The sequence below is a fragment of the Saccoglossus kowalevskii genome, chromosome 7 (assembly GCF_978046115.1).
Source record: "Saccoglossus kowalevskii chromosome 7, keSacKowa6.1, whole genome shotgun sequence".
NCBI classification, from domain to species: domain Eukaryota; kingdom Metazoa; phylum Hemichordata; class Enteropneusta; family Harrimaniidae; genus Saccoglossus; species Saccoglossus kowalevskii.
In genome coordinates, this window is record NC_140647.1 from 36,250,236 (window position 1) to 36,267,002 (window position 16,767).

General features: G+C 39.4%; 1 protein-coding gene and 1 long non-coding RNA gene across 4 annotated transcripts in view; both read right to left on the minus strand.

Moving 5' to 3' along the window:
- The window catches only part of LOC144352788 (peroxisomal carnitine O-octanoyltransferase-like), a 55,335-nt gene that overhangs the window by 26,318 nt on the left and 12,250 nt on the right, over positions 1-16,767 (minus strand). For all 3 annotated transcript variants that reach the window (XM_085501529.1, XM_085501530.1, XM_085501531.1), the window contains exon 5: positions 9,897-10,027. In XM_085501529.1, coding sequence (XP_085357655.1) covers positions 9,897-10,027 — 131 coding nt within the window. The remainder of the gene's footprint in view (positions 1-9,896; positions 10,028-16,767) is intronic.
- Positions 12,891-15,255, minus strand: LOC144352790 (uncharacterized). Its single transcript, XR_013420670.2, has 2 exons — positions 14,897-15,255; positions 12,891-12,985 (listed from the first exon to the last, which is right to left on the minus strand). It is a non-coding gene; the product is annotated as an uncharacterized LOC144352790 (long non-coding RNA).

Here is a 16,767-nt window from a genome sequence, read left to right on the forward strand (position 1 = left end):
AATTGAAGATATCAACATGAAATGAACAAACCTAAGAGAGGTCTACCCAAGGTACATGTACACCAAGTATCAAAGCATTCAGGCTTGTAGTTTTCAAGAAGAAGTCGAAAAAGTAAAACATTGACACGGACGACGGACGAACGACGACGACGACGCCGACGGACAATCACTCATATGATAAGCTCCGCTCAACAAAGTCGACAGCGGAGCTAAAAATGGAGCTACGAACATTTATGTTAGGAAATAAAAAAAAAAGATAATTACAAAGGAAAACAAGACTGGAATATGAATAATCCAAAGTGACAGACCTTCAGTGGAAGTGTCCAGTGCTACAACAGATTCTTTCGGTTCTCTCCCAAATGAACAAGATTTATGAAATAATTTTATGTATAGTTCTCACCTTGCTTCAGTGCCCATAGGTAACCAGAATAAGAGAAACCATGCCCGTATATTTATGAACACTACTATGTATAGTTCTCACCTTGCTTCAGTGCCCATAGGTAACCAGAATAAGAGAAACCATGCCCGTATATTTATGAACACTACTATGTATAGTTCTCGCCTTGGTTCAGTGCCCATAGGTAACCAGAATAAGAGAAACCATGCCCGTATATTTATGAACACTACTATGTATAGTTCTCACCTTGCTTCAGTGCCCATAGGTAACCAGAATAAGAGAAACCATGCCCGTATATTTATGAACACTACTATGTATAGTTCTCACCTTGCTTCAGTGCCCATAGGTAACCAGAATAAGAGAAACCATGCCTGTATATTTATGAACACTACTATGTATAGTTCTCACCTTGCTTCAGTGCCCATAGGTAACCAGAATAAGAGAAACCATGCCCGTATATTTATGAACACTACTATGTATAGTTCTCACCTTGCTTCAGTGCCCATAGGTAACCAGAATAAGAGAAACCATGCCCGTATATTTATGAACACTACTATGTATAGTTCTCACCTTGCTTCAGCGCCCATAGGTAACCAGAATAAGAGAAACCATGCCCGTATATTTATGAACACTACTATGTATAGTTCTCACCTTGCTTCAGTGCCCATAGGTAACCAGAATAAGAGAAACCATGCCCGTATATTTATGAACACTACTATGTATAGTTCTCGCCTTGCTTCAGTGCCCGTAGGTAACGAGAATAAGAAAAACCATGCCCGTATATTTATGAACACTACTATGTATAGTTCTCGCCTTGCTTCAGTGCCCATAGGTAACCAGAATAAGAGAAACCATGCATGTATATTTATGAACACTACTATGTATAGTTCTCACCTTGCTTCAGTGCCCATAGGTAACCAGAATAAGAGAAACCATGCCCGTATATTTATGAACACTACTATGTATAGTTCTCGCCTTGGTTCAGTGCCCATAGGTAACCAGAATAAGAGAAACCATGCCCGTATATTTATGAACACTACTATGTATAGTTCTCGCCTTGCTTCAGTGCCCATAGGTAACCAGAATAAGAAAAACCATGCCCGTATATTTATGAACACTACTATGTATAGTTCTCACCTTGCTTCAGTGCCCATAGGTAACCAGAATAAGAAAAACCATGCCCGTATATTTATGAACACTACTATGTATAGTTCTCACCTTTTTCAGTGCCCATAGGTAACCAGAATAGGAGAAACCATGCCCGTATATTTATGAACACTACTATGTATAGTTCTCACCTTGCTTCAGTGCCCATAGGTAACCAGAATAAGAGAAACCATGCCTGTATATTTATGAACACTACTATGTATAGTTCTCACCTTGCTTCAGTGCCCATAGGTAACCAGAATAAGAGAAACCATGCCCGTATATTTATGAACACTACTATGTATAGTTCTCACCTTGCTTCAGTGCCCATAGGTAACCAGAATAAGAGAAACCATGCCCGTATATTTATGAACACTACTATGTATAGTTCTCACCTTGCTTCAGTGCCCATAGGTAACCAGAATAAGAGAAACCATGCCCGTATATTTATGAACACTACTATGTATAGTTCTCACCTTGCTTCAGTGCCCATAGGTAACCAGAATAAGAGAAACCATGCCCGTATATTTATGAACACTACTATGTATAGTTCTCACCTTGCTTCAGTGCCCATAGGTAACCAGAATAAGAGAAACCATGCCTGTATATTTATGAACACTACTATGTATAGTTCTCACCTTGCTTCAGTGCCCATAGGTAACCAGAATAAGAGAAACCATGCCCGTATATTTATGAACACTACTATGTATAGTTCTCACCTTGCTTCAGTGCCCATAGGTAACCAGAATAAGAGAAACCATGCCTGTATATTTATGAACACTACTATGTATGCTTCTCACCTTGCTTCAGTGCCCATAGGTGACCAGAATAAGAGAAACCATGCCCGTATATTTATGAACACTACTATGTATAGTTCTCACCTTGCTTCAGTGCCCATAGGTAACCAGAATAAGAGAAACCATGCCCGTATATTTATGAACACTACTATGTATAGTTCTCGCCTTGCTTCAGTGCCCATAGGTAACCAGAATAAGAGAAACCATGCCCGTATATTTATGAACACTACTATGTATAGTTCTCACCTTGCTTCAGTGCCCATAGGTAACCAGAATAAGAGAAACCATGCCCGTATATTTATGAACACTACTATGTATAGTTCTCACCTTGCTTCAGTGCCAATAGGTAACCAGAATAAGAGAAACCATGCCCGTATATTTATGAACACTACTATGTATAGTTCTCACCTTGCTTCAGTGCCCATAGGTAACCAGAATAAGAGAAACCATGCCCGTATATTTATGAACACTACCATGTATAGTTCTCACCTTGCTTCAGTGCCAATAGGTAACCAGAATAAGAGAAACCATGCCCGTATATTTATGAACACTACTATGTATAGTTCTCACCTTGCTTCAGTGCCCATAGGTAACCAGAATAAGAGAAACCATGCCTGTATATTTATGAACACTACTATGTATATTTCTCACCTTGCTTCAGTGCCCATAGGTAACCAGAATAAGAGAAACCATGCCCGTATATTTATGAACACTACTATGTATAGTTCTCGCCTTGCTTCAGTGCCCATAGGTAACCAGAATAAGAGAAACCATGCCTGTATATTTATGAACACTACTATGTATAGTTCTCCCCTTGCTTCAGTGCCCATAGGTAACCAGAATAAAAGAAACCATGCCCGTATATTTATGAACACTACTATGTATAGTTCTCACCTTGCTTCAGTGCCCATAGGTAACCAGAATAAGAGAAACCATGCCCGTATATTTATGAACACTACTATGTATAGTTCTCACCTTGCTTCAGTGCCCATAGGTAACCAGAATAAGAGAAACCATGCCCGTATATTTATGAACACTACTATGTATAGTTCTCACCTTGCTTCAGTGCCCATAGGTAACCAGAATAAGAGAAACCATGCCCGTATATTAACGCACTAGAAATGACACAAGAGACTGATATGCGAGAAAAAGTAGGGGGATCGAGAGCCTCAGCGTACAAGCGTCTTAGCCGTCTATTCCATGATATTGGTCGCCTTTGACCAACATCATGGCAAGGACGACGTGGTACTTGAGTGAGGGCGCCACCTAAGGGTACTCTGTGTGTAGGCGTCATTGAGGCCTATGTCCCGCGGCGAGTTGTAACTTTCAACTCATCTCGGGGCAAGTGCGACGTGTTGCCCAAACAGAGTATGGATTCCCTGTGTGACAATCCCCCCCCCTAGCTGTATTTATTGATAAATAACCAAAACATGAAAAAAGTACAGAGGAAAAAAAACAAAATAAAGAAGGAGACTGTAATGATGGGAGGGTGGGAGGTAACTTGAACGATGCTCACTGTATGAAAACAGGAACTGAATGATGAGATGAGAGTAGCCAAGACTAAGGGACGCCGTGGATGCACTAACGTGATTGGCTAAGATGGCAAAATGTAAACACATGATGGTTCATGGGATACTAACTAAAATAGCACAAACTGGGGAGTGATCTATAAAGTAAATACGAGTTACATAATCAAGGGTGGAAGTGAGCTAGCTGACTGATAAAAGTCAATGGAGTGGGAGACAAAGAGTGCACATTTCGGTGCGTTAACATACAATTACAAATGTTTTGTAATAGTCACATTAACGCACTAGAAATGACACAAGAGACTGATATGCGAGAAAAAGTAGGGGGATCGAGAGCCTCAGCGTACAAGCGTCTTAGCCGTCTATTCCATGATATTGGTCGCCTTTGACCAACATCATGGCAAGGACGACGTGGTACTTGAGTGAGGGCGCCACCTAAGGGTACTCTGTGTGTAGGCGTCATTGAGGCCTATGTCCCGCGGCGAGTTGTAACTTTCAACTCATCTCGGGGCAAGTGCGACGTGTTGCCCAAACAGAGTATGGATTCCCTGTGTGACAATCCCCCCAAATTAGATGCAGTGGCATGCCAAGGAGCATGATGTAGTAGGCATAAGCCTGCAATGGATGCACGTGCATGCACTGGAAGCATAGTTTACAGTTTTCTTTTAGGCTAAGTTGGTGTACACAAACATTCGAGTAAATGAATAAATCAAAGCAAACTAGAATCAAATGCGAACTAAAACTACGAAAGATCGAATAGTATCTAAAAATTACAAGATTACAAAATTAGAAAATACGAGTAAAATGAATCGAATACATATGAATGCGATGGTTATGTAAAGCACCTGCAGATAATAAATGACGAGATCGAGGCATGTGTGTGTATAAGCACAAGTGTTCTGCTTGCCAGTTGCAAAATTGGTGAGATGTTAAGTTCTAGCAATGTTCAGCGATGTTGAGCAAGCGTTGCTGGTACTTTACGAATAATGTCAGTTGGTGTGGTAATGTACAGCTGATATGCGTCACTACGCCATCGTCCTAGGACTTTTATCAGCCAGTCGGGGAGGTTGGCCTCGGCAGCTGTTGTTGCTGCACCACTGCGAAAGCTGTGACTGGCATAATTAGACACATTTGGAACTTCTGCACGAAGGAGTAGGTCGCGAAGGTGATATGTTACAGCTTGACGCGTAAGGAATTTGCCGTTCGTGAAGCAGAACGCTGGTGCGTTGAGGGCTGCCGGGTTGTAGTTGCGGAATGCGCGAACCGCACAAATAGATGACTGCGTAGGTGCAATGGTGACGACTTGGCCACGGCGAAACGGGTCTGTTTTAGAAGCTTTAATGGTGACGATAAGATCGTCTGTGAGCTGTACGTCTGAGCCGAGAAGGGTACCATCGATGTCAAATATTGAAGCTGATGTGGCGGTGAACTCACTAACTCGTAAAAACCCGAAAAAAGCTAAGGTGAAAGCAGACCACAGCATTAGTTTGTCATTGACATGAATCGCAGGGTGCGACCTGAGAGCATTCTTGATTTTACGCATTAGTGTCATTGTGATTGGCAATCTTGGGCGAATGGGGTCACCGTGATCGCGTTTGATACCTTGTAGTACATGGCGCAGCATGTTGTTAGATGCAATGTCCTCAGTGTGTCCAGTTTCGGCGTTGAGGCTGACAATAGCGGCAAGGTAGACTTTGATTGACTTGTAGACTAGACCCTCCATGGCGAGACGTGTGACGAATAGAGTGGCAAGCCTCGGTGTCACGGGTACGGGCGTTAGCCTGTGTTGTTGGCAGAAGAGACGGTATCTGGACTGACCTGATGAATAGGTGCGCCGTGTTGCTGCCGAGAGGCGATGGAGCATGAATTGGTGGGCTTGTTGCTCAAGTCTAGTTACTGTTGTGGATAGTAGCTGTCGAGGTCTGGCAGTGTTACTGGTTCTGTTGCTGCGTCTGGCACCAGTTGGCGAAACCGTTTCATCTGCAAACGAGACAAAGAGTCAGCAATTGAATTGTTAGTACCACGAATATGTGCTATCATGACGTGGAAGTTGCCATTAGCTGCGGTGAAGAAGATGGCACGCACAAGCGACATGATGCGTTGACATCTTGAAGAGCCTTTTTTCCAAATGTTGACGATTGCCTCATTGTCACAGTGAAACATGATTTTTTGCCCGTGCCAAAGGTGGCCCCAAATTAGACATGAAATTAGGATAGGGAAAAGTTCCTTCCATTCAATTGAGAGGGGAGGGTTGATGGAACATTTGTCCGGTGACCAAGGCAGGGTGAACCATTGCTTGTTGTAGAAGGCCCCACAGGCAATGACAGATGAAGCGTCTGTGTAGAGATTCATATTTGGGGTCAGACACCATGATGTTGCGAGAATGCGGGCGGAGCCATTCCAGTTTGGAAGAAACTCCCACCACCATTGGAGATCTAGGCGAAAGTCATTGGAAAGGACTATAATTTGGTTGATTGATGAAGCAGTGGTGGCGAGGTCTATCATTCGTCTTAGAAACAGCCTTCCCGCAGGAACGCATTTACATGCAAAGCTCAGAGTTCCAATTAGTGATAGGAGTTCACGTTTAGAGCAGTGATATCTGTTAGCCCACAGTGGAATAGCAGATAAGATGTTTTCAAGTTTGTCGGCTGGTAGGCGGATGACCATGTCGACTGTGTCCAATTCGACGCCGAGGAAGGTAATAATGGATGATGGACCTTCGACCTTGTTGGCAGCAACGGGAATGCCTAGTGTGGAGCAGGTGTTTAGAATTATGTCTTTGCTTCGTTGACAGGATTGATGATTGGGTGGGCCGACGGCCAGGAAGTCGTCGAGATAGTGTATGATGTCACTTGTTTTGGCTTGGTGTCTGACTACCCATTCAAGTGCTGTGGCGATCCTATTGAATAGGAAAGGTGCAGACCGCAGACCAAATGGAAGGACGCGGTCGAAGTAGTAATGGCCGTCCCACTTAAACCCGAGTAGATGCCAGTCTTGTTTTCGCACAGGACACAGTCTGAACGCATGTTGGATGTCTACTTTCGCAAGAAGCGAACCGGGCCCATGTTTGTTGATCATGGCGATGGCATCGTCAATGCGAGCATAGACCAAAGTATAGTTTTCCTTTGGTATGAAGTCGTTTACACTATTGTTCGTTGGTTGGGACAAGTCCATTATGAGTCGGTGACCACCTGTCTTCTTTGGCCTGATCCCGAGGGAGTTAGTGACGAAGTTTAGAAAGGGTGGCTCGGAGAATGGACCAATAGTGTGCCCCAGTTTGACCTCTTTCATTACGGCTTTTGAGACAATGTCTTTGTGTTTGAGTGAAGACTTGGCATTTGGAGTTTGTCTGGCAGAGCGATTGCCTGTGAAGCCCAGGTCTACACCACGCGAAATGTCTAGGAGTATGGATGCCACAAATGGTTTGTCTGGGTGGTCGTGCAGGGCTAGTGCTAGTTCGTTAAGCTTGATTGGAGTTGACGTTTGCAGTGTTGAAACTATTTCGGTTGGTAGCGTCGTTTGGACGAAATGGCTTGGGCTGGTTGAATTGTTGGCCACGAAAAAAATTTCGAGTTGAGTTGGAGGGTTGCTGCTGGTGGGTGTGGACACCATGGTCGGGTGCGTGACAGACAGAGCATGAGTGTTGGCGGCCATTGGTACATGGGTTGCTGCAGGACCTTCTGTTGAAGTCACGACATACTTGTCTGTTTATGTTGCTAGGTTGTTGTTGTTGTTGGTTGCTCCAGTAATATGGGTTGGATGATCTACGTTGAGGGCATTCGGATTTGACATGTCCTTTATATTTGCACTCAAAACAGGTTGGAACGATCAGGTGTGGTTTTTGTTGGAAATTCTTGTGGTCCAGGAATGTATTTGGAGAGCTCCACGACCGGGTAGATGAGCCATGGTGTTTACCAGCGTCCAATCGAAATTGTTTATCATATGTTAACCACGCTTCTGGCTTGTAGGTCGCTGCCCGTGGGGCAAGAAGTCTAGCATAGTTCATCAAGGGAATGGCGTCTTCCGGGAAGTAGAATGAACGGTAGGCTGCGTATGCAAGGTAGCATTCAATCCATGATTCAAAAGTGTCGATTTCTTTTTTCTTTGATTGGGTCGTGAGACAGGCGGCTGAAGGGACTGATGGGTCGAAAGAGATGTAGCTACGATTTGTAGTTACAGAGTTCGGCAAGGTTACGTCGGGGTGAAAATCGGAAAGGTCAATGTATTTACCTGGGGTGCTGACTGCATTTAGTGTGGCTTGTTCGATAAATGGTAGGTTGTAATGCTCTGGAGGTACGGCGAGGTTGGGTATGTTAAACGGTGATGTCTGCCATGGCGTTTGGTTCGTGAAAATCCCATTTGCGTTGTTTACCAGGTTAGATCTGTGGTTGTTTTGGAACGCAGGCTGGTTCGATGCGGAGTTGAGGAAAGCGGAAGTTGTATGATTGTTTGTTGGTTGCGTTGGGAATTGCGCATGCGCGTTTGTACCGTTGACTGAAAATGGCTGAATAGCTGTGTTGACATTGTGATCGGCGGGTGTGTTTAAACTGTACGTTGCGTTGCCGGCGGTGGATGCTGGCGAAAGTTGATTTTGAGCTGGGTCATCGGGAATGGTGAAAACTGGAATGCGTGTTGGTGGAGTTGCGATTGGTTCAGCGCTGTTTGGTTCTTTGGATACGGAGGCTTGGAACTCGGCAACGGCGGCCTGGGAGTGCATGCGAATCATGTTCGTTAACTCGGTAAAGTTTCTTGGCATACTCTGTAAAGATGACTCGGATGTTGCGGCCAAGGAATCTGTTTGCTCGACGATCTGTTGGACAGCGGCTTGTTGTTGGTTTTGCGTCGAGGTTTGCTCCGTGAAACGTGCGGGCGGCTGGATATTACGGCGTGGCCTGCCAGGTCGTCGAGCAGCGCCGGAGTTACTGGATGTACTAGTCTTCTTTCGTGCAGCTTTACCCATGGCGAATTTGTTGAGTGGTGACAAGGGAAAAGAGTGCAAATTTGTAGCTGAAAACTTGAACGATGCTCACTGTATGAAAACAGGAACTGAATGATGAGATGAGAGTAGCCAAGACTAAGGGACGCCGTGGATGCACTAACGTGATTGGCTAAGATGGCAAAATGTAAACACATGATGGTTCATGGGATACTAACTAAAATAGCACAAACTGGGGAGTGATCTATAAAGTAAATACGAGTTACATAATCAAGGGTGGAAGTGAGCTAGCTGACTGATAAAAGTCAATGGAGTGGGAGACAAAGAGTGCACATTTCGGTGCGTTAACATACAATTACAAATGTTTTGTAATAGTCACATTTATGAACACTACTATGTATAGTTCTCACCTTGCTTCAGTGCCCATAGGTAACCAGAATAAGAGAAACCATGCCCGTATATTTATGAACACTACTATGTATAGTTTTCACCTTGCTTCAGTGCCCATAGGTAACCAGAATAAGAGAAACCATGCCTGTATATTTATGAACACTACTATGTATGCTTCTCACCTTGCTTCAGTGCCCATAGGTAACCAGAATAAGAAAAACCATGCCCGTATATTTATGAACACTACTATATATAGTTCTCACCTTGCTTCAGTGCCCATAGGTAACCAGAATAAGAGAAACCATGCCTGTATATTTATGAACACTACTATGTATAGTTCTCACCTTGCTTCAGTGCCCATAGGTAACCAGAATAAGAGAAACCATGCTTGTATATTTATGAACACTACTATGTATAGTTCTCACCTTGCTTCAGTGCCCATAGGTAACCAGAATAAGAGAAACCATGCCCGTATATTTATGAACACTACTATGTATAGTTCTCACCTTGCTTCAGTGCCCATAGGTAACCAGAATAAGAGAAACCATGGAAGAAACTAAGCAATCCTCACTAGAACTCAATCTATGGAAATCTGAGGGGATTACCTAAAACACTAATTATATAGTTTGAGTGGTTATGGGGTGCTTGTGCATGTGTGCATGCATACAAGCTATGATAATTATTACACTGCAAGATATTCATACCTGTTTTAAAATGCCTGACTATGTTGTCAACTTCCTTTGCTGGAACCTTGCAAGTATTGAATAAATTACGATATTGATTCATCGATAGAGAGCTACTTGCCCCTTTTTCTTTTTCCACTGGAACTTTCTCCCTGTATGGTAAAATAAGAAATGGTATTACTGTAAAGAATTAATAATTATTCACAGGGTTTTAATTTTGCTTATTTCGCTGACTGGAAAATCCACTAAATTAAAACCCAGTGAATATGTAAAATTGAACATAGAACACATTATCTAAATGATAAAACAGTGAATTTAAAATGCACTGAATATGCCTGAAATGGTAAATCAACAAAATTTAAACCAAGTTAAAAATTAGTCACTTTACAGTATTATGATAATACAATATTTATCTGTATAAGATAAGGATATGTAATTGGGATCTAAATATAACAATCTCATGATCTTTTGAGTTTTATGCACATGTTTAGCCAAACCAGAAAATGTAGTTAGTGGTCTTGTGGAAACATTTTTGGTAGAGAATGAAACACTATCTTGGAGGGGGTACTCTCACTTCTAATAAGATCTTGGTGTCTATTTACAAATAAAGCCCATTAGAGAAATATCTAGCAAACAACTCTAATAACTAGTTGATAAAAAAAAAATTTCCAACAAAAAACTTGCACAATATTTCAAAATAGTTGAGTAATACATCACACATGGTCATGGTATCATACTCAGCCTAGTATCCTATTCTCCGGGGCCGACGTCTAGGCATTTTCACTGCCTACCAACCAAACACGGTGAAAACAAAAGCAGAAAACTGTACTTTGGAAACAGTTGTTGAGACTCCCCTGAACAGGGTAACAAGATTACCCCAACATGTGCAACATATATTAATTTGGTTGTTCAGGATTACTTCAAAGTTGAGTTTGTGCTGCTGTCATGGGCTCTTCGACTGGCATTCCACAACAGCTTGCACAGAGCCTATAGAAATACATGGTAGTTAGCTCCGCCCACGAGAATACCCTGATCCATCCATACGTAAATGGATATTATGAAGTCATTACAAAAATGCAAAGGCAGTACAGTGATCATATCAACCAATGCATATACTTCTTTTTCTGTGCATAGTAATAATTTTGAGAGAGATAACTCAAAATGCAAACAAACTTTATTTGTGCCTGAGTCGTTTACATTGAGTGAGGTGATTCTATTTCAATCACACTACATCTTTACTGCATCTGACGTTACATTAACATGACATATATTTTTCAAATAAGGAAGACATTTATATGGCATTTTACAGTGTCAGATGTGAATATTTGTATCAGAGCATATAGTGGCTACCTATTAATTAAATCAAATAATTGTTTAATTTGCAAATAAAATGTACTACTATTTGAAATTATTTTTTCTCTTATTTGTAAAGATATATGTGGCAATGAGTAAAAAGTTTATCAGTTATCATGTTTGAAAGTATTATAGATGTAGGAATGTGTTACAAACATCTTCCGATGCGTGCACTTATTTCACAAAAACTGCCGATGATTTGTTTTCAAATAATTGACAGAACACACAATTTTGGAGGTTCAATTATTTGGTCACTAGAGAGCAGTGTGCAGTGGTGAAATAAGTGAGAAGAGGCAGCCTGTCAGCTGAGATAGCTCCGATGTTAGCAATGCACATTGCAATTACCGGTAAAGAACAGGAAGATATCTTTAGAAAGTGAACAATATGTATAGTATTGAAGCAATCGGACTTGTTGTTTTCAACAAGAATTCAAAAATAATACTTTTTACCAAAAATATTCATCAAAATTAGACAATCAAAGATATCATCATGAAATGAATAAATCTGAGTTAGAACCACATGTAGTACCTATATATATAATATCAAAGCAATCTAGTGGTTTTTAACTAGAAGTCCAAAATACCACTTTTTACCAAAAATGACAAAAATATTCATCAAATTAGAGAATTAAAAATATCATCACGAAATGAACAAATCTGAGAGAGGTTACCTGTAGTACCTATATGTATATTATCAAAGCAATCAGACTTGTGGTTTTTAACAAGAAATCGAAAATATCACTTTTTACCAAAAATGTCAAAAATATTCACCAAAATTAGAGAATTGAAGATATCATCATGAAATGAACAAATCTAAGGTTCATACACACCAAGTATCAAAGCATTCAGGTTTGTAGTTTTCAAGAAGAAGTCGAAAAAGTAAAAAATTGACACGGACGCCGAAGGACAATCACTCATATTATAAGCCCCACTTGACAAAGTCAACAGCGGAGCTAAAAAAATTCGCCGCATACTTGTTTTGGCAGTTCACTATGAAATATATGGCCACTCGAAATTCGGGAAATTAGCACGAAATAGAAATCAACACAAGTAGGATCACAACGTGAAATGTTCATAATCAGAAATAACCTTTACAGCACATCTCCGGTCAAAGATAACACATTGCAACTACATGTAAGAAAATTTCATGTTAATTAATAGAGAGAAGTTGTTTTAGAGTAATTGGAAAGGTTGGAATAAAAGACAGACATTTGTGATTCAAGTGATTCAGTATTTATTTGTAATAACAATACACACAAATCTTCCTGGACATACCTAAATAAATCATATGGAGTTTTAATTTCAATTTATTCGAAGGTGAAAAATAAGTTCAAGTGGTTTAAATTTAGTGGACTTCTATTACAGAAATAACGAAATTCAACAATTAATGCATTTAATGTTAAGTACTTTATAAATTCAAAGAAAGGAAACAAGAAATACAATTCCAGTAATAAGCTAAAAATATAAAAAGGTCCATTTAAATCACATTGGTCATCAAAACTTAGGACAATCACGTGGGGTTTTGACGGGTACATGGTGGCCCTGCAGGTTGGTTGCCTCCTGGCCACTCGGTTGCCTAAATCCAAAATCGTGTCGTTCAGTGCCATGAACTGAAGGTTGTAGACCTCACAATGAACATTCCTTTCCGATCTTATTTGCCGTCTTCCTCATCTGACATCATAATGTCCACAACTTTCGTCTCCATCTCCCACATCTCTTTTTCTTTGCTTTAACTTCTTTTTCCCGGCATTCCGTCAGCTAGCAATGATAGAAATGTTATTTACAACTAACACTATATTATTTATTACTGCTATTTTAACAAGCTTGAGTAAAACAAATTCAAAATTATAATCAATGAAAGCTTAGAAAGAACTCCCATATGCTGAGAGTATTGGAGACACATTAAATATAATTTGAAATTACTTAGCTGAAAACTAATTATGCAAATCAGAAAATTAATATGAACAAATTTGAGTGTAAAACTAATGAGGTCTGCGCAATGTAACAGAAAATCTATGTACCAAGTTTAATTGAAATGTGATTAGAACCAAAAAATTATGAATTATTATGCTAATCAGGGAATTAATATGAACAGATTTTTACCCCAAACTAATTAGGTTTGTACATTGTCCTAGAGCATCTTTATACTAAGTTTCATTGAAATGGAATAATTAGTACTTTAGATATCAGTTTGAAAGCTTAAAATTGGTTAATTATGCAAATTAGGTAATTAATATGTACAGATTTTAACCCACAATTATCCAGGTCTGTCTATTGTCCTACACCATCCAAGTACAAACATTCATTGATATGTGATGATTAGTACCTGAGATATCAGTGTGAAAGTTGGAAATTGGTTAATTATGCAAATTAGGTGATTCATATGCACAAATATTTACCGAAAACTAATTGGGTTTCTGCATAATTCTAGATTCATTGAAATGTGATGATTAGTACTTTAGATATCAGTAGAAAAGCTGAAAATTAATTATGCAAATTAGGTAATTAATATGCACAATTATTTACCCTAAAACTAATCAGGTCTCTGCATAGTCTTAAAGGATCTATGTACCAAGTTTCATTGAAATGCGATGATTAGTACTTGAGATGCCCATGCAAAAGCTGAAAATTAACTAATTATGCAAATTAGGTGATTAATATGCACAAATATTTATCCGAAACAATCAATCTCTGCATAGTCCTTGAGTATGTAAGTACCAAGTTTCATTGAAATGTAATGCTCATTACTTATATCAAAAGCTGAAAAATAATTAATTATGCAAATTAGGTAATTTTACGTATTGATATTACCATAAAAACTATCAGGTCTGTGCAGTGTCATATGACATCTATGTACCAAGTTTCATTGAAATGTGATGATTAGTACTTGAGATATCAGTGGAAAAACCGAAAATTGACTAATCATTATGCAAATTAGGTAATTAGTATCCACGGATTATCACCAAAAACTAATCAAAACCTAGCATTAGTTCAGAGCATCTATGTACCAAGTTTCATCAAAAACCGATGTATGGTTCTTGAGATAGCAGTGGAACAGTCGGACACACATACACACACATACACACACACACACACACACACCCATACTTGTATTGCTATATGTTCAGAGGACTTCATTGGATTAACTTTTAATATAGTTGCGATATGAACTCGATTAAAACGCGTTCCTATATAGGGTTGCGTTTTAATTGGAGTTTAATTAAACTCAATTACAATGCAATACAATGGAGAATTGCATTTTAATTAAGTTTAATTAAACAAGAGTTGAATATCCCGTGACTGAACATAGAAATGTTTGCGAAGCTTAGGTTTAGTATCGGGGTAAGGTATGGTATAATTATATTAATATTAATATAACGTGAACCATACCTTCCCCCGATACTAAACCTAAGCTACGCAAAACGTATTAATAATCGAATTAACTATTAATATAAATTATGTTTTCCGAGGACTATGAAAAAGGTCCTCGGAAGGTGTGTATGTCCTCGGAAGTAGCTATATATCTGTATTTTTGTCCTCGCAACATATAGCAATCCAAGTACACCCACACACACACACACACACACCCCCCATACAGACACACTAACTGCAAAGACTCCCATTATGTGCTTTGCACATGGGAGTCAAAAACTATAAATTAACACTTACTCATCTCCTTCTTGATATTTATTTGTTCTTTAGACTAGTACTTTTGGTTCTTTCTTTGGTTTTCCAAGCTGGCTAAAAACACTCTAGTCTCTCTGCTGTCATTCTCTGATAACAGTACCTAAAATAGAATATGTAACAGTTTAATTATAGAATAGGAACAGGTGTTGTATTATAATGTTTGGTGACAGTTTTTACTTAATATAATACCAACAGTGGGCAATGAGATTAAAACCTACCCCCTCCGCTCGAAATCAAAACGTGCTAACCATTGTAGTAACTTAGCTATATTATTTTTTCCATGTATTTCCATATATTATATTTGAAATTATAGGGGTGAAAAAATTGTTGAAAAGAAAACGCAAGCCAATCACCAATAATAAAAAATGCACGCGAGGTGTAGCTTGACCAAACGTTGACATAATCAAGAAAAATAAAAAAAAAATATAAATAACACAACGTGAAAAAAAATTAATTGCAATGGTCATACCTCCGTGATTTAAATGTTAGCCCCAAATATTATGCCATATAAAACTGTTGTTAAAATGCAAGTTTGTATGAAATGTTAGTGCTATATGACCAGATCCACTTTATAGACTTGCATACAGTCTCTTGTTTATGTCTTTGGTGTTTCTTTCAATAAAAATAAAATATCATTCTCAAAGACAGACCGAAACAGGAAGTCAGTAGAAGACAAAAGATTGTTTTGTTAGTGTGGGGGGAAATTTGGTCAGCATAGCACAGTTACTAGTATCCGTGGCATAGGGGAAAACAGAGGTGTTAATCCAAAATTTCATTGTCTGTTCTTGTTTGTGATTGGTTCAGGCAACGTTTTTAGGATCGCGTCATAGCTCCTTCTTTGGGAATGGCAGGTGTGTAAATGGCAGGTGTGTAAATGGCAGGAGCCGGGTTACCGTGAAAGTTGGGTTACCGCTTTCGCCATTTATACACTATCATATTTTATTTAATAAAAAATCAAACAAGAGACTGTATGCAAGTTTAACACCCACTTTACACTAGCCTGTATCGGTTAATTGCTGAACAGACTGACTCGAGCCCTTTGTCAAATTGAGTAGAGCCCTTTGAAAACAATGAAGGGCCAGACAAAAGCATGGACAACGAACATCATATGGCATTACCAGGCCAACATGAATTACTAGTAATTTGGGGGGAAGAGGTGAATTATTTAGATCGGACATCAATTTTCGACTTTCGCATACTTACGTTTTTTTCTGACACATAAAATAAAATTGCGTATATAGCAAATCAAATCAAAATCAAATTATAATAGTTACAATGAAATGGTATGAACTAAGCATGAAAAATAGAACAATGGCTTTTCTACGCATGTCTGAAATGACACAGCTAGACTCGCTACATCGACTGAAAGTTAAATACAACTTACAGATACTTCAGGGTCAATCCGGGCATGCTGATTTTCAGAACTTCTAAAAAGGTTGATATTATTCTCTCGTGGTGACTTGATTTCGGTTTCTAAAATAGCAAGCTTTCTTCTGTCTCTTTTGATGTAGGCATGACTTCCTTGCGCAAACGATTGTAAAGACTAAAGATCGCATATTTTGGTGATCTGAGGTGCTTGAGATCTATCAAAACTTCCAAATAAACTTCGACTTGGTGAAGGTGGTGAGATGGGGCTGAACTTATCAGGGGAATTTTTGAGATCAGCCTGAAAGTCCGACAATCGACAACTACGATGGAAATGGAACATTTTTTTCTGGATTAATGCAACAATTACGTAACTGATTTCAAAAGCGCTCGTCACTTCAGTGGTTAAAAGTCACGTTAGGGTATAACATTTTGTTAGTAGGGGTCTGAAATACTAATGCGATTGTGAAATTTGACATTTCATAGTT